Source organism: Micromys minutus, assembly GCF_963924665.1.
Source record: "Micromys minutus genome assembly, chromosome: 27".
In the NCBI taxonomy this organism is placed as follows: Eukaryota; Metazoa; Chordata; class Mammalia; order Rodentia; family Muridae; genus Micromys; species Micromys minutus.
The window spans coordinates 21,527,155-21,546,108 of record NC_137962.1 but is presented as its reverse complement, the minus strand read 5'-3'; the positions used below and the strand labels follow the sequence as shown (position 1 = coordinate 21,546,108).

The 18,954-nt window shown below is 43.0% G+C and overlaps 1 protein-coding gene across 1 annotated transcript in view; it reads left to right on the top strand.

Moving 5' to 3' along the window:
- The window catches only part of SPATS2 (spermatogenesis associated serine rich 2), a 65,965-nt gene that overhangs the window by 21,813 nt on the left and 25,198 nt on the right, over positions 1–18,954 (top strand). Inside the window, exons 2-7 of the mRNA XM_080939111.1 lie at positions 830–1,140; positions 9,188–9,267; positions 12,897–13,005; positions 13,870–13,919; positions 17,008–17,266; positions 18,066–18,245. Of these exons, the coding sequence (XP_080795237.1) occupies positions 1,116–1,140; positions 9,188–9,267; positions 12,897–13,005; positions 13,870–13,919; positions 17,008–17,266; positions 18,066–18,245 (703 nt within the window). The 5' untranslated portion in view covers positions 830–1,115. The remainder of the gene's footprint in view (positions 1–829; positions 1,141–9,187; positions 9,268–12,896; positions 13,006–13,869; positions 13,920–17,007; positions 17,267–18,065; positions 18,246–18,954) is intronic.

Below are 18,954 nucleotides of genomic sequence, written 5' to 3'. Positions count from 1 at the left end.
AAATATAATCATATCATTTCTTTCCTCTGTCTCACCTCTTCCATGTTCTGCCTTCCTGTCTCAAAGTCATGGCCTCTTTTTTCTTAATTATTATTCTTACATGTAGGTATGCAATAGATACATACATGCTGTCTGCTGAGTCCATTGGGTGTTGCTTTCCTGTGTATATTTCAGGGCCGAGCCTTGGTATTGGGTAGCCATTTAGGGGCCGGTCCCTGGGGAGACTAACCCTCCCTCAGCAGTTACTGGTTGTGTTTCCTCGTCTAAGGATGAGGCCTGAGGGAGCCCCTCATCCATGGCCTGCCAGCTGCTGTTGTCATTGTCAGGTCTTGTTTGGACAGCTGTATTTATAGTTGAGTGTCATATCTAGACAGTCTTCTGGTCCTCTGTCTCTTGCAATCCTCCCCCCACTTTCTCAGTGTTCCCCAAGCCTCAAGCATAGGGGCTGTTCAGATACATCGGCCTGGGCCCCAGGTGAGTGGTCCTCAGCTTGGGCTGGGCGCCACTGGTGAGCAGTTCTTTGCATTTTGGTCACTTGTGGCTTCCTGTAATAATCTCCATCTGCTGCAGAAAGACGCTCTAGTGAAGGACTTGCTCTGTACTAGAGCACCGTGCCATGCGGGTAAGCTAAAGTGCCAGAGATCTGAGTCCCAGAGAGAAGGGGCCAAGAGAAGAAGCATACTTCTCAACTAACACCATCAGACTCTTAGATTAGGCTTGCTTCAGAAAATGGTGCTTTTTATTAACTGAAACTCGTTTGGTAGAATTTCAGATCCCATGAATCATGCTCGTTACTGTAATAGTAAGTGTGTTTGTATTTTCCTTCCAGAATCTCCCTGGAGAAAGGCATGACTGACTGCAATGATACATCCTGACAAGAAGTTGATACCAGAGAAGGGAAGGAAACCGACAGCTAGTGAACAGAACTTTAAACAACAGGATTCTGTATTCATTACTTCAACTATAGACTTCTACTGCCACTTTTAAATTAGCAGGATTCCCAGAACTTGGACAAAGATAATTTCTTCTGGTTGTTTTTTTTTCTCTCTTTTTGTTTTTCTTTTTTCTTTTCTTTCTTTTTTTCTTTTTTTAAATTTGATCGTGAGAAAACGGCAATGTCTAGGAAACAAAGCCAGAAAGGTAAGATCACATATGTACGTAAATTGTTAAAAGAATAACTCTGGGGATGTGTGTTGCTTAGTGGAGTATACTTTAGGGAGGGAGATGTGTGATGGGAGATGCTTCCTGCCTGATGTTTCCTGTTCCTGGGTGTACTGGCTGGTTTTGTGTCAACTTGACACAAGCTGGAGTTATCACAGAGAAAGGAGCCTCAGTTGGGGAAATGCCTCCATGAGATCCAGCTGGAAGACATTTTATCAACTAGTGATCAAGGGGGAGGGCCCAGCCCATTGTGGGTGGAGCCATCCCTGGGCTGGTAGACCTGGGTTCTATAAGAAAGCAGGCTGAGCACACCAGGGAAGCAAGCCAGTAAGTGACATCCCTCCATGGCCTCTGCATCAGCTCCTGCTTCCTGACCTGCTTGGGTTCCAGTCCTGACTTCCTCTGGTGATGACCAGCGATATGGAAGTGAAAGCTGAATAAACCCTTTCCTCCCCAACTTGCTTCTTGGTCATGATGTTTGTGCAGGCAGGAATAGAAACCCTGACTAAGACACTGGGGGAAGGAAATGGTGCAAGAGTGAGGGCTTCCAGGCTCATTTCCTTCTTTAGCTTTCCTTCTAGCTTTGCCACCCTGGCAAAATGGAAGACTCAGGCAGGAAGTATGAGGAGAGGTTACACAGAGGGAAGCAAAGAAATATGGTAAAGGTACTCAGCTTTGAAAGCTATCCTTTTGTCATATAACAGATTTTCATAAAGAAAATAAGATGTAAGGAATATTTAGATTACCAAAAAAGCAACTGAACCTGGGTCCTCTGAAAATGCAGCCAGTCCTGTAACCATTGAGCCATCTCTCCAATCCCAGAACTCATTTTCAAAAAGCCACAAGTGTTGTTTGTAACCCCAGCTTAGGGGACGCTGAGACATGCAGATCCCAGAGCTACTCAGTGAGCTCCAGGCCAATGAAAGACCATCTCAGAAACCAAGGCATTGGCTCCAGAATGACACCCAAGCCTGAACTCTGGGTCCACAACCGTGTGAACACACAGGCATCTGCACCCACACACAAAATCTAACGGAATTTGTTTTCTATTTAGCTGTGGTAAGAGCATGCTTCTTGTTTAAGGAGTGGTCCCCCTGCCTCTACCTCTCAAGTGCTGAGCTTTACAGTGCATACCCGAACTCAAGATGGATTCACGTCCCCATGTTTGTGCTGTAAGCCCTTTACTGAGCTCCCACCCACCTGATGATCAAGAACCACCCCTGCTCTTAACCCTGAGGCACTACCCCTTTTGTAACCGACCAATACATTTCATTAGAGTTGGTCACAGGAGCATGGAGGGCTGTGACTACACCACTAAAGAAAACATCTTCCTCCCACATCAACTATTAACTGCACGTCTCAGGGAGGGATGTGGGTCCCATGAGCCCCTCCCTCTTCCACCACAGCAAGGCTCAATCGTGGGTACATTTTGTGGAAGTTATCACAGCTGTCATGAGGTCACACTACTTCCGTCCTTCCTCCAAGATATATGCCTTGGGCTTTGGAGGAAGTGATAAAAACATCCCCTTTACTGCCAAGCACTCAACAGCCCTTTTTCTCTGTTTGCTGACCGGTCAGAAGTCTTCAGAGATACATTTTTAAAGAAAGAAGTTGTGTTAAATTATTCTTAAGATTCAAACAAGATGAAGAGCCCTCTGACTTCGACCCCACCCTCTTTGGTAAAAGCACCCATGCCTGCCTGAGCTTCCTTATCATTACTCGCTTCAGACTATTGGGAATCAGCTTGAAATTCTTAGTCATTTCAAATAGCACACACTTAAGACCATTCAGAAAACAGTGTCACTTGAATTACTTCCTGGAACTCACTCTGGACCAGGCTGGCCTCGAACTCAGCAATCTGCCTCCCGAGTGCTGGGATTAAAAGTGTGCACCACCTCCCCACCTGCCAACCCCACATATAAAATTTTGTTCTGTGGGCTTCAAAAACCAGACAGAGGTTCAGGAAATGGTGTCTGGCTTATCACCTCAGCACCTGGAAGGCTGAGGCAGGAAGAGAGGGAGAGAAGAAAAAGAGGGAGAAGAGAAAAAGGAGAAAAGGGGAGGGGGAGAAGAGAGGAAAGAAAACAGGCAAAGTTGTTTTAGGAACTGGTGCATGACTGCTGTAAACCAATGGTGGCTCCATTGAAGATTAAACAGAACTGCCAAACAATTCAGTTGGCCCCATCTACAGCCCCAGCTCTCAGGAGTCAGAGCCAGGTGATCTGTGAGTTCCAGGACAGTTTGGTCCCTACAGTAAATCTCACGCAGCCCGACCAGGGTTACAAAGTGAGACCCTGTCTCAAAATACTTAACAACAACAACAAAAATAAATAATAACGATGATGATGATGATGATGATGATGATGATAATACATGCAACACACTCCCAGCACACCACTTCTGGTATAGACTACTAAAACTGCCACCAGCTGGACTCTGCTCCAAGAAGTCCAAAGGCAACATGAACACACAGAGGCTCTGTGAAGTGTTGAAGGGGACTTTTAACAGATTGCTCCTCACAGGAATCCCACCCTCCACTCTAGACTGCTTAGAGCAAACTTAAGTGCACAGAAGAGTCGCCTCAGGTGGAGGATGTCTAGAGATTCTCCGGGAGATACTAAATTTGTATCTTTTATTTAGATTTACACTATTTCCCACCATATAAATGGTGACAAAGTATTTCCTTTGACAAAGTGAGGTGAAAAATGGGATTATAATCTGAGAGTCCCTCGTACTCAAACCGAGGCTTCCGCCTGTGAAAGCTGTCACTGAGCGGCACTCCCAGTACTGGGGGCTTGCTCAAGTTTTCACTGATGAGAAATGAGAAAATGAGTTATAGTACTGTCCCTGTCCAAAGGAACATGCTGAGTCCGGTGCAGTGGCCAGGGAGTCGGTGTCCCATGCCGTCCAGCGTCCCTGCTGGCGTTCACCTGACCCTCTGCTCTGCAGAGTCCCGTTACTCCAGCGTGGCATGTCAGCTTTCTTAGGTTCTTGTTATATAACTCACTGATATTCCTTACACGGACAGAAAATGAGATGAGGAACAATATGATTTACATTTACTATGGCCAAAGAAAGGCAAGAAACGATGAGACCCAATTAAATGCAGGTAAAGGCAGTTAAATTAGTGGTAAGGAGTCTGGAAGCCCAGATAGTGGTCATCAGACTATCACTAGTCACCTTTCTTTTATTCAACTGTCTTTTGAAAATTAAAAAGTAAGCCAGGCACAGTGGTGCACTCTTTAATCCCTGCACTCAGGAGGCAGGGAGCTCAGTGAGTTTGAGGCCAGCCTGGTCTATAGAGCCAGTGCCAGGACAGACAAGGCCACATAGAGAATTATTAAAAAGTGAACTCAGGAGTCCACACAACAAATCTTCAGGCAAAGGTCTCACCGCCAAGCCTGATGATCTACCTCACATGGTAGGAGGAGAAAGTGGACTCCTCCAGGTTGTCCTCTGAGCTCCACACGGAAGCCACGTCACAGATACACATACACAAAACCATGTCATACATGTCCCTATACGGATACACGCACACACAAATAAGCAAACAAACATAAAACGTGTTTAAAATGTAAACTGAAAGGAGTGTCTGAACAGGTGTAAAGTAGAAGTGGTTGTGAGCTGCACAGACCACAGCGACAGCTTCTCAAACCATCTCCACCCCTAGCACTGGATTACAGGATAGATAGGAAGGAAGGGAAGGAAAAGGGAGGGAAGGGAGGTAAGGAGAGAGGGATGAAAGGTAGGAAAGAAGGAAGGAAAAGAGGGAGGGAAGGGGAAAAAGGAATGGGAGGGGATGGAGGGAGGGGACAGCTATGTGCAGATGAAGGGCAAAGCAGAGAGGTGACCTACATGGTAGGTCATAAAGGTAGGTCAGCAAGTTGCCAGAAATAAATACATGTCAAATAAGGTGATATCTTAGCTCTTTCGTTATCAGTGAGCCTTAGACCTGCTACTTTGATACCAGCTTGGAGAACTGTTACAAAATTATAAATGGAGCTGTTTGTTCACATGAACTACTGGAACCTGCAGCTCAGGTTCTGCTGCAGATGTACATGGGCAGAAGCTGCGGCACCGAGTGTGCAGTGCTCGGCTTTAGTCCCATGTGAGGCAGAGGCAGGCCAGAGCTGTGTGGAGGGAGCTCGTCTCAAAAAACAGAAAGAAAGCCACGGTCACGAAACTGTTAACTTACGCCTACAGTATTCTCAAGCCACCGATTTTAGTATCAGAGTGATAATCTTCTATTCTACTAACAGTACTTAATAACGAGAGAAAGGACTATCATAGTAAGAAACAAAGGACGCGTAGAAAATAAAGGAAATACGGGGTTGAGGAGATAGCACACTCCATACATAATGTTCTTTCTGCACAGGATGAGATCCTGGCTTAATGTCCAAACCAAAGCTGGGCTTGTGTCACGTGCCTGGAAGCTTGCTGGCCGGTCAGCCTAGCCTAACTGGCAAGCCCCGGGCTATGGAGAGGCCTTGTTTTAAAAACCACCTGGACAGGATCTAAGGAGGAACAAACCTGAGGTTGTCTTTAGTCTCGAGTGTGTGTGTGTGTGTGTGTGTTTGCTTGAGCACATGCGTGTGCATGCACACCAAACAAAACCACAAACCTTCAAATGTTTAAATAATAGAGAATCATGCTTGGAAAGGGAGCAAATCAGAGATGGGAAATTTAGATGATAAAATGCCACTTGGTATGATTTCTAGCTCGCTCTGAATAATACCACTGCAGTATGCTCTGGAAACCTTCCTAAAGCAAAAACACTGAAAAAGAAGCCACCAGTTTGAAAGAGAGCAAGGAGGGATAGATTAGAGAGCCTGGGAGGGGTAAAGGGAGGAGGAAGTAATATATTATAATCTGAAATAGAAAGGAAATAAAATTTTAAGCCTCCACTGGCTGCTCTCATAGAGGAGCAGGTTTGGTTCTCGGCACCCACACGCAGGCACAACCACCTGTAACTGCAGGCCCAGGGGCTGACAAGCTCTCTGGCCCCATGGATGCTGCGCACACAGTACTCACACGCATACATCCAAAGGCCCCTCCTGTTAGATGAAATCACTGATTCCCAAGTGGTGCGTTCACTTTGGCTACTGTGGTTCTCAGCTGCAGGAGGACAGCACCGTTGCTAGTGAAGCAGAACTGCGGACTACAAGGGAACATCACACAGCTCTCCCAGTCTGAGTCATTCTACTCGAACGTTTTTGGTGATCTAACTGTTCCTTACAGCAGCTCATAACCACCCACCCATAACCCTAGTGCAGGGATCCAACATACTTTTCTGGCTTCCACGAGCATTGAGCTATCTTCCTGGTCCCCTAACTCTTTAGGCCTTGGGGGTATGGATGAGTACTGCATTTATGAGCCAAGATGTGGTGGTGCACCAGGACCTTCAAAAACAGCCCCTGTATTTAAACTATCTCAGTGTTGTCCATTGCGGCTTTCCTTTCTGCTCCCTCCCCCTCCCTTCACTTACCCGTCTAGTTCTGTGATTATAAACAGGCACCACCGTCCCCGGTTTACTTTATATACTTGATTTTTGTTAATCAGCATGCTGGATAAACTCAATAATGTGGGATCTGACTGCAGACCTGCCATTTGATTCCTCTGTAGTTTTTTGTTTGCTGGTGTGTTGTTAGGAGAACAGTTAACAGGCTAGAAAGAATCTGTGTCTAAAATAGGCTATACATTGATATTTTGCTCTAAGTGTGTCCCCTGTCCTAGAGATTGTGGCTTGCATCTCCAAAATGAGCACACGATTGTGTGTCCCCTGCTGGCACTACAGCCTTCAGATCACATCATTTGGCTGATCGGCCATAAGTCTGAGGAGGTATCTAGGTGATGGTGTTTTGGTCAAATGGGGTCTTCGTCTTTGTACAGTGCGTCCCTTTCTCTGGTAAGCGTAATTGAGAACTAACCGTGCTGTGTAGTCATCTGGAAGACCGAGGCTTACACACGCTGAGTTTGTGTAAGTGTCCAAGAATTTTTTTACATTAACAGAGGTTTTATCTAAATGGATTCACTGTTTATTGGTAATGGTAAAAATGAATTCTCTTAAAAATGACATGGGCTCTAGTCATGTCTCTTTGACGCTCGTACTCAGATCTTCAGAACTTGATCTTCCTTAGCAACCAGGAGGTATTTAGAATGAAGGTAGAATTTAAACTCTAAATGAAACTTTAACTGAAATACATACATTTGCAATAATAGCAAAAGAATTTGGAATATACTATTGCATTTTAATGTTTTTTATACTCCCTTTGTCAGAATTTCCCCTATCACTTGCTTTGCTGAGATTTTAATTCTCAAACTACTCCCACATGGGTTTCAGGAATCAGTCATACTGAAACCATCTGGAAGGGATCTTAGGCCTTAGTCTAGACTGTTGAGGCACAGCCTACATTTTGGCATAAGCGTCCTCAAAAGGTAACCGTGCACATGGGAATGGATTGCCTCTCACAGAATTGAAGCATTCAGTGTTGAAGCAGAGGTGCAGCTATGGGTGTGACTCAGTGCCAGAGCTCTTGTTACCCGGGTGTAAGTCAGTAGCTGGCAGCTCACACACAAATGCACACACGTGTGCTGAGGTAATTTATTGATTATATACTTACAATTTAGTAAAAAACTTGAATAACTTGTTAGAGGTTTGATTTTGTTAGCCTTGCTGATTAAGTTTTATTTGCTGAACACAAGCTTGGATATAGTGTTGGTAATAGAAACTTGGATATAGTGTTGGTAATACAAACTTGGATATAGTGTTGGTAATACAAGCTTGGATATAGTGTTGGTAATACAAACTTGGATATAGTGTTGGTAATAGAAACTTGGATATAGTGTTGGTAATAGAAACTTGGATATAGTGTTGGTAATAGAAACTTGGATATAGTGTTGGTAATACAAACTTGGATATAGTGTTGGTAAAGTGTTGGTAATACAAACTTGGATATAGTGTTGGTAATACAAACTTGGATATAGTGTTGGTAATACAAACTTGGATATAGTGTTGGTAATACAAGCTTGGATATATTGCTTCATCACACCTCCAGTCAGGGAACATCAGTCAGTGAATGCATTCATGAAATTCAGAGTCTTAAGAGTACATACATGGTAGTCTAGGAGACAAATTACTTCTATTTGTTGTGAATTAGTGATGCCCCCACACTCCACAACATCACAGGCAGTTACTTGCATTTTAGGGGGCTTACAAATTAAGGTAGGATAGCTAAGAAAGAGATGAAGGATTGTAGCATACTCTTAACATGCTTAGCATATTGCTACTTTCCTCAAAACATACTTTAAAATATAAATAGTTGAGAGCACTTGTTGTTCTTGCACAGAACCTACGTTTGGTTCTAGGACTTACATAGCAGCTGACAACCACCTAGGACTCCAATTCTAGGGCCTCCAATGCCTTCTGTCCTTCTGACATACATACATGCAAGCAAACATACACATAAAAATACCTTTTTTAATATTTATTTATTTTTATTTTTTTAGAGACAAGGTCTCACTGTATAGCTCTGGCTATCTTGGAACTCATCATGTAGAACAGGCTGACCTCAACTCACCTGCTTCTGCTTTCTAAGTGCTGGGATTAAAGGTGTGCGTCACCAGCCTGATAAAAACAAACATTTTTTTAAAATTTGTTTTATCACTATATGAGCTATCTATGTAGTGTAAATTTCCAAGTAGTTTCTAAGTCGTTAGTAATTATATATAAACATATAAACCTGTTTTTTTTAATTTTATTTTAAGATTTGTTTATTTTATGAGTACACTGTTGCTGTCTTCAGACACACCAGAAGAGGGCATCAGATCCCATTACAGATGGTTGTGAGCCACCACGTGGCTGTGGGAATTGAACTCAGGACCTCTGGGAGAGCAAACAGTGCTCTTAACCACTGAGCCGTCTCTCCAGCCCATCGTTAGTAATTATATGAGGGAAAAGTAGTTAGTCTTGGATGAATAGAGCACATAGATTATATCAGGCTGAATATATTTTTCTTTTATATTTCAGATTCATCAGGATTCATTTTTGATTTGCAGTCCAATACTGTACTGGCCCAGGGAGGAACCTTTGAGAACATGAAGGAGAAGGTAAGACTAATTTTCATGGATATTTGAACAATATAGGAAAATATATTAATATAAGCAGTGACTATCACAATTGCATTCTGAAAATGAAATCTGCTGGGCACAGAGGCATGTGCCTTTCTTTCTGTACTTGGAGGTAGAGGCAGGTGGAGCTCTGAAACCAGCAATGTGGCCTACATAGCAAGTTCTAAGCCAACCAGGGCCACATTGTGAGGCCTGATTTGTAAGAAGGAGGTGGTGTGAGGGGGGAGAAGAAAGAAGAAAATGGAATCCTAGGAACAAAATAGAATACCACTATAAATCAGTGTCTCTGAGGGAACAGTTTATCAGAATGTGCAGAATGCTTTTCTTTGAGCATCTCCATATATGGCTGTTCTAAATTCTTTAAAGACATCCAGTATTAATGCCATTACTAATATTCCTATGACTGAGAATGCATCTCTTCTCTTCTTTGTCTCTTCTTTTTTATTGGAGACAGCGTCTCTCTATGTAGCCCTGGCTGTCCTGGAACTTACTGTGTAGACCAGGCTGGCCCTCAACTTATGGAAGTTCAGACTGTGTCTGCCTGAGTGCTGGAACTAAAGACCTGTGCTACCACACCTACTCAGAGACCAAACTTTTAATGTTTTCTTTTAATTGGCAGATATGAATTATACATGATAATGGACTAGGGTATAAATGTTAAGAGATGACCCATGTCTAAACTTCTGTAACAGTGTTTGTTGTATTTGAATTGAAGATGTCTGTGTGTGAGCTGGGGCCACTGAAAGGTCGTAGGAACCGTGACTTACTAGTGACAGTCAGCTCATGTAGCTCCTGGATCATTTGTTCTATTATTTTCTACCAAAACTACTTGTAGCACTTCCTTAAGAAATAATTAGTTATACATTGCACTGTAAGACAAATAAAATTGAAAAGGAAGGAAATACAATTATCTACACAGGAAAATCTATGAAAACAACAAATGATTAGGACACACAAGAGTTTATCCAAAAAAAAAAAAAAAAAAAAAAGCACTCACTGAAATTGCAAGCTGTAAAACAGATACATAATAATAAAATATTGGGGCTGCAGAGAGGGCTCAGTTCTTTAACTATTTGTTTTATGTATATGAATGTTTTGCCTGTATGGGCACATGTGACATGTATGTGCCTGACACAGTCAAGTCAGAAGAGAACATCATAGAAACAGAAAGCTGGATGTAGCGATACGCTACATGCTTGTGATCCCAGCACTGGTGGTGCCCAGAAGTGACCCCTGGAGTTTGCCAGCCCAGCCCAGGGCAGTCAGAGCCTGTCTCAGAACAGTGATGGACACCCGAGATTATCCTCTGGCCTCCACACCATGTGAATATTCTATAAACCATGTGCTTTTGTTTGTTTGATGTGAGTGGGCGCTTTGCGTGCGTGCTGTCTGTGCAGCATGGTCCTGCAGTGTCTGCAGAGGCCGGATCCCTTGACCTAGAGTTACAGGCGGATGTTAGACACCATGTGGGTGCTGGGTCCTCTCAGATCGACCAGCGCTCTTAACCACCAAGCCATCTTTCCAACACCTATAAACTATATCTAGTTTTTCATTTCAAGACATAATGTCTAGCAAAACTGCATATCTGCCAGGCATGGTGGCACATGCCTTTAGTCACAGCACTCAGCACATAGTGACACCCAAACAAAAACAAGCAAGTCGGGTGTACCCATGTCATAGAGCAGTTTGAAATTATCAGTAATTGGTCAGTAAATTGATCAGTAAATGATGATAGGCTTTGTGCTATTCAGAATTCTGATAGTTACACAGAAGACCTGATTTTTACATTGTTCTAGGAATAAGGACTCATTAACAGACAGACATGAAGCAGTGGTCTAGGATCGGCAGTCCAGAGTGAGTGCTTGCTTTGCATGACTGAGACCCTGGGCTTTACCTCTAGCACTGCAAAAACCAAACAGAAGACTAGCAAACAAAAATGTCTAATTATCTACGAGCAGTGAGTGAAGTTGTGTAGTATACAATAGGAGTGCCATGTGCAGTGTGTGTTAGCTATGTGAGTAACAAGTACAGTGTGTGTCAGCTTTGTTAGTAACATGTACAGTATGTGTTAACTATGTGAGTTACATGTACAGTGTATGTTAGCTATGTGAGTTACATGTACAGGGTATGTGAACTATGTGAGTTACATGTACAGTGTATGTTAGCTATGTGAGTTACATGTACAGGGTATGTGAACTATGTGAGTTACATGTACAGTGTATGTTAGCTATGTGAGTTACATGTACAGGGTATGTGAACTATGTGAGTTACATGTACAGTGCATGTTATCTATGTGAGTAACATGTACAGTGTGTGTGAACTATGTAACATGTACAGTGTGTGTCAGCTATGTGAGTAATATGTACAGTGTATGTTAGCTATGTGAATAACAGATACATGTTAACTATATGAATAACATGTACAAATCAATATGAAGAAATGCTCTGACAAAACTGAAAACAAGCATGCATGATGAATAATATTTATATAATATAAAATATATATTGCCTATGGAGATACACATCGCGAAAATGCAAATATATTGAAATGAAATCAAATTCTGAGTAGAGATTCCTGGAGAGAGAAGTGTGGTTTAGCAGGTCTTCACTGGGCTCCGTTTGAGTTGTGTTAAGCTGGGTCATCACCTCAGCTGCTCTGTAAGTTACCTCAGTAGGGAAGGGCAGTGTGTGCAGAGGACTCACATCCGCAGACAGACAGACCTGATAAACCTATGACCCCAGCGGCGTGACAGGCAGACAGGAGATCACTGGAGCCTCTTGGCTGTCAGCCTCACGGTAGGTTCAGTAATGACCCTGTCTCATGGAAATAAGGCGGAGACTTACAGAGTAGAACAGTCTCTGCAGTGCGCATGGGTGCGTATACCTACACACATGTACGTAGTCATGTACACGCTTGACATTCGTACCACACACATTTTAAAACTGAGCTGTTAGGGTCAATGGGTCATTAAATTTCTGCTTTCCCTACAGTGTAGTGACGATAGTGATGAGCCACTAGTACTGAAGTAACGTTCTTCTCTTCTTTCCCTTTTTTTTTTTTTTTTTTTTTTTTTTTTTTTTTTTGTAGCCCTGGCTGTTCTGAAAATGGCCTGGCCTCAAATTCACAGAGATCTGCCTGCCCCTGCCTCCCGTGCTGTGATTAACAGATTGTGCTGCCATATGCAGCACTTTCTAACTTTAAAAATATAAAAAATTATTATTATTTCTGTGTGTGTGTGTGTGTGTGTGAGAGACAGAGAGACACAGAGAGAGAACAGATGTGTACCAGGCAGCTGCTGTGGAGGTCAGAAGACAACTTGGAGAGTCAGTTCTCTCCATGTGATCTGGAGACTGCCCTCAGGTTCCCACACGGCCGTAAATGCTTTTATCCACTGACCATCTCTCAGTTGCTCCCTTTTATTTCTCTCCATGTTGTGTTTTTAAATTTCAAAATGAGGCTTTCATGTGGTGTCACTATTTTCTATTCACTATTCTCTGCGTACTGGTCACGTGTGTTCTTCCTGACGCCACACAGTGATCACACTGACACCGCCATGCGTCCTGACGTACTTCTGCTGCCTGCTGACCTGCTGGTGTCATCTTTTGCAGATAAATGCGGTGCGTGCCATAGTTCCCAATAAGAGCAACAATGAGATCATCCTGGTTTTGCAGCACTTTGATAACTGTGTGGACAAAACAGTCCAAGCGTTCATGGAAGGTAAGGTCATCTCAAGTTTAGACGTTGAGACTGAGCTGCAGCGCAGTCTCATGACAGCGCCGTATACTGTGATCTTCCATTAACATAGGACACCTTTTCATTCCCAAGAATGAAAAAGTTTAGAAAAACTGGAAGAGACAAGCTAAGAAAACTCAGTTCCTATTAGACATGTTCTCCCCGTCCCCAAACAAAGAAACTGTGCATCTGATGGGCTGTGGGATTTGAATGGAATTGGATAAAGTAATTTAAGAGACTGTTGCAAAGGAATCAGTCCATCAGCGGCCCGGGAACACACGACCAGTTCAAGACCCAGCATTTATTTCCAAACTCCACTATGATTTAGTTTGGTTCTGGCAGGGAACTCAAATGTGCGAGTTTGGTTTCCTTAGGTTTTCTATGTTAGATAGGAAAAATGACAGCCTTGTCCAACTCCCTAGACTTGTAGTTAATAAGTGTTTCTTAAAATTGTTTCCATAGAACTTGTTTGAAAAAAACTTACTTGAAGCTGTTCTGCCTTTGAACAGTGCGGTATGAGGTCAGGGCTTCTAGTGCATTTTCCTCCTGAATTTGCAAGTCTAGGATGAACTTTTCCTGTAGTCATGTTTTCTTTATAATTTTAGGGTTGGGTCTAGTGTAGGGCACAGCATTTCCCAAACACCACAGTCAAGGCGGTGTACTTGGGTAGAGACTAGTCATCTTTATACTCAGACCAAGACTGTACAGATAGATTCTTGAGTGCCCTGGAGGCCTCAGGCCAGCACAGCACCGACTGCTCAGTCCAGCGTGTAGCAATGATGCAATGCACTGACTCCTTCTTGACCTTGTGCGGCAGAGGAGGAAATCTCCATTTGATTTCTTTTTCAGGTAGTGCCAGTGAAGTTCTCAAAGAATGGATAGTAACCGGCAAAAAAAAGGTAAAAATGAATTACATGTAAGAACGTGATATTTATGTTGTTTTTATTTTTAAAATTAGATGTTAGGCTAGACGGCTTAACAGGTAAGATTAGCATACTGCTCTTCCAGAGGACCTGGGTGCAGTCCTCAGCACCACATGGCAGCTTGCCAGCTGCAAATCCAGTTCCACGAGATCTGGACCTCTTTGATCTCCACAGACATTAGGTGTGTGCATGGTGCACAGACAGACATGAGGACAGGCATTAGGTTCATGGCCTGCCTCGCCAGCCAAATCTGCCCCGTTGCTGGCATGGTTGGGTGACATGCCTCTTGCCTGCACATCCTATGATATTTGGGAGAAGTGTTTACACATGTCTTCTGTTTTCCATCTCACAAATGCCAATTTCGACACTGCGATTTCACAGCAGAGACAGCTAAGTCTGCTGGTGCAGTTGCTGCGGTGCTGTAGACAGAGGAGACACAAGTGAGCATGTCGAAGGGCAACTGGTTTTCAACAGGATCTGTTTCCTACATTAGCTAGAACGGTTTATATTTGCAGCCAGGTAGCCTTGGTATAGATAGTCCCCACTACTAGTGAGTTCTCACTCAAAGCCAAACGGCAACATTTCCTTCTTTTCTTAAATTTTTAAAAATTTTACATTCTAAATGTTATCCCCTTTTAAGAAGCATTTTCTTCTTAAAACGTACCTGTCTCTTTATTGATTGATTGCTGGCATGTGCGTGAGCTCACAGTGGTCAGAGGACAGCTTTGTGGATTTGTCCTCCTTTTCACCTGAATGTGCTTTCTGGGCTCCAGGTCCGACTGGCACCTTTGCTGCCCATCTTTCTATTCCAGCTTTCGCTCCTCCAGCTGCAGAGACAGCTGCTCCGTGTTAAAGAGTGGAAGGCACGTGGGCTTCCAGTCGGTCAGAGCTGGTCTTCTGTCCTACTTTGGTCTTGTGGGCTGTGGGTATTGCTAACTTGAGCTTGCTCCTCTATAAAGCAGAAAGATACAGATGTGGTGCTCCATACCTGTGATCTTAGCGTGGAAGAGGGGCATAGGAGGGTCAGGAGTTCAAGGCTGTTGTGGGCTACATAACACAATCCTGTGAAAAGACAACAAAAATAAAATAATATTAACATATATGGGCTCTTGTTACAATGCCTAAGTATTAGTACTTAATCCCCCACCTATATTCATTTAAATCCAAATGCTTCCTTCACAAGGTATCAGCTGGGTTCAGGATTCTTTCTACAGCTCTACCCAGAAGTAGTTCCTTTAAGAAATGCTCAAGTATGGGTTTTTAATTACCAACTCAGTTAGGAGTGTCCTTCCTACATTAGGTTAGTGTTGGCTTCTGAAATGCTTTCTTTTAAATTTCACTGTTGTGTTGTATACGAGTGTTATTGTGGGGTGTACCTGCCACGGTGCAGATGGCAGCTTTAGGGAGTTGGCTCTCCCCTTCCACATGGATTCAGGTTGTCAAGCTTGTGTGGCATGGGTTTTAACCATGAGAGGTCTTGCCAGCCCTGAAACGACTTCTTGACCAAGGAGGCTTGGCTTTCTTATTAATACTATTATTATCATTAGCCCGTCTCTTGGTTTCTCTGTGTAGTTGTTTGTCTTGGCACAGGCTTGGCTGATTAACCTTAGAACTTTTTCCCAGAGGCATGTAACACTATCCAGGCTCTCATGAGGCTTTCTATTTCTGTTGCTTTTCATATTTAACTTTCTTGCACCCGGCAAATATAGCTTTAAATAGTCAAGAAAACACCAGTGTCATAATTTATTGACCCCAGAATATAAATTATTAACAACACATGATATGTACATGGTTGAAAAATATGTATGTGAGATCGTATGCACATTTCTTAAAATCTGGAGAAGGAAACTGGGTTTTGTTTGGGGCTCTGCAGTGCGGTAACAGTTACCTGTCTCCGCTGTCCGTTGAGTAAGAAGTGATTGTGGGCAGGAATTCCATATGTGGCTGATAGTGTGAAGCCTTGGCCAGGTTACATGGGAGGAAACAGGAGGAAGAGGAGAAAGTTGAATGCCAAGTTCAGGAGTCATCCTGCTGGACAGGGCCATCTGAGGCCTGGCAGGAGGACAGATGAGTTTTATCCCCCAGCTTTAGAGAGAAGTGTCTGCTGGGTTTTTTATTTACTAATTCATTCTTTTCTTTGCTTGCTTGCTTGTTTCGGCATTGGAGATTAAATGTACAGCCTTGTGTATGCTAGGCAAGTGCTCCACCACTGACCTACAACCCGGGCTCTTAGGAATTTCTTATGTAGCCTCTAAGATACTTCATTCACATTAAATAATTAGGAATATATATTCTCTTATTTGCACATTGTATATAACAGATCCTGGAATGTATAAGTCCCCTACTGGTCTATATTTGCATGGCTTCTAGTCTTTATTAATATTAATATAACGGGGCTGCGCTGAATAATCTTGTATACATTTGTCATTCCTGGCCAGGATAAATTGCTAGCATTAGACTTGCTGTTGAAAGATATGTGCATTTGTAACTTTGAAAAGCGTTACTAGATTCTCACTCATGCTGGTGTTTATGGAAGTGCCTGGTGGTTTCCAGAGCAGTCCAAGCTGCCTGTCGTGTGGCGCCAGCGGCCTTACATATTTCAACCCCTTGACCTTTGCCAGTCTGCTCGATGGAAAGCCACACTGCAGCACAGGTTTCATTGTTTGTCGATTGTTGAACTGAGGTTACGTCTCATTCAGTTATTTATAGATTACATTCTTTCCTTTGGGTTATTGTGGTTATTTAGCATTCTGTTTATATTTCACTTTAAAATATAGTTACAATTTTTTCATGTTTTAAAACTTTTTATTTTAAGATAGGTTTTGCGATGAAAAATATTTCATGTTGATCTTGAGTTCATTCAGAATACAATTTTACACAGAAAGTGTTATTTTTGACAGTAGTTAGATGTAAACAAAATTATCTTCAGTTTCTAGAAGAGTGTGTGAAAAATTGGTCACACTGACTTGTTTTGGTAGCTGGCATTGGTTACCTCTGGGTTGTATTGGAGGGTCTGCTTTTTTCTTTTTTCTTTTTTCTTTTTTCAAATCTTTGATAACCTTAGAACAAAAAGAAGAAAAGCAAGCCAAAACCTGCATCAGAAGCAAGTAGCAGTGCACTAGACTCCAGCAAGTCTGCACCTATTCAAGAGGAGCAGCCTGCATCTTCAGAGAAAGGCAGCATCAATGGTTACCATGTTAACGGTGCCATCAACGACTCCGAGTCTGTGGACTCACTCAGTGAAGGTCTGGAGACGCTTTCACTAGATGCCAGAGAACTGGAGGACTCCGAGTTTGCCACAGCAGACACGCTGGACCAGACCGGTGAGTCTGTGGACATATTTGGGGAAGTTAATTCACTCAAAACATACTGGGGTCCTGCCTGAGACACTTCTCGTTACATCAAGTGTAACTTGTCTTTTACTTTATAGTTTGTGTTACCTACTGCACAGGAGAGTTCATGTTGAATAACTTACCAAAGAACTTAAATATAACTCTTGCTCATTTGTCTCAATGTTGTCTGAATACACAGTGCCAACACTGCTGACATTGAGTGACAGAGGGTACCTTAGTATTAGAAATAAGAGGGTGACTTTCAAACTATGATAGAATACTACCAAGTCAGTGATGGACAGATGATGGTGTCACTCTCAGAAACACTTATTTAAAATTTTAAAAATTACTTATTTATTAATCTTGTTCCCTCTGCTTTAGTATTCCTAATTTTGTAAATATAATGCTAGTGTTGGAATTTAGTACTGTTTTATATATATATATATATATATATATATATATATATATATATATATAATACACACACTCAAAAAAACGATGTACCTGACTGCAGACGATCAACGCAAAGATAATCACTGGCTCCCGCGTCACCGTGCACAGCATTTGTCTCACTTTCCAGTTTTGCCCTGTCTACTCCACGGAGCTTTTAATTCTCTTTCCCCCTCTGAGACGTTATAAAATCTTTTTCCTCATTGCAGCTTATGGAAGCTGATATCCTTTTTAATAGGCGTGGTTTTGTCTAACATGTTTCTATGCTTTCTTTCTGTACTGAAGGTGGCTCAGACCGTTTGCCCACACTGTGCTGTAACCACTGTTCTCTCTTGGACAGGATCTGTGCTGGAGAATGGTGTCTCTGATTTTGAGCCCAAATCTTTGACTGCGCACTCTATCTCGAATGTCCAGCAATCCCGGAATGCTGCCAAATCTCTCTCCAGAGCTGCCACAGGAACACAGGTCTCAAATCTGGGAATGGAGAATGTTCCACTCTCTTCCACCAATAAAAAGCTAGGTAAGTCCAAGTCCCACTTGGGAGAGAGAAAAAACAACTGTTTCTGTGCAGAGAGAATAGATTGACCACCACTCCTAAAGCTGAAGTTGCAGATGCCCTGGGTAATCATTTCTGTCGCGTGCTGCAGTCCCCACTGCTGCAGCGCGTCCGAGAGATCAGATGCTGGGCAGTCTTGCCTCAGCAGCAGGGCCTTTTGTGAGCAGCAGCCAGTGCTACTGTAGGATGACCTGGCTAGCACTGCTGTTCCTGAGCTTTACTGCAGCTGTTGATGCTGCGTCCTTCAGTCTGCTCTCTGCAGCTTCCTGACCTTACTGAAGTCAGAAGGCAGACTGAGGTTTTCACAACAGCATGTCCCCTGAAATGCTTGTTATTGAGTGGTAATGGCTCTTAACTTTCAAATATCCGGCTATTGTAGTCATTGTGGCAGAAAGTTGCAGTGTTAGAGCATGCCTGTAATCCTAACTCAGGAGCCTGAGGAAAGAAGACCACGCTTTCCAGGGCTTGGGCTAAGGTGGTCGATGTCATCTCAACAGCAAGAAATACTTAGTACCAACTAGTATTGTGTCTGTGTCTGTGTTTCTGTGTCTGTGTGTCTGTGTGTGTGTTGTTTTGAGGTAGGGTCTCACTGTGTAGCCTGGCTGGCCTGGAATTCTGTGTGTACACTAGGCTGGTCTCAAATTCACAGAAATCCACATGCCTCTGCCTCCTG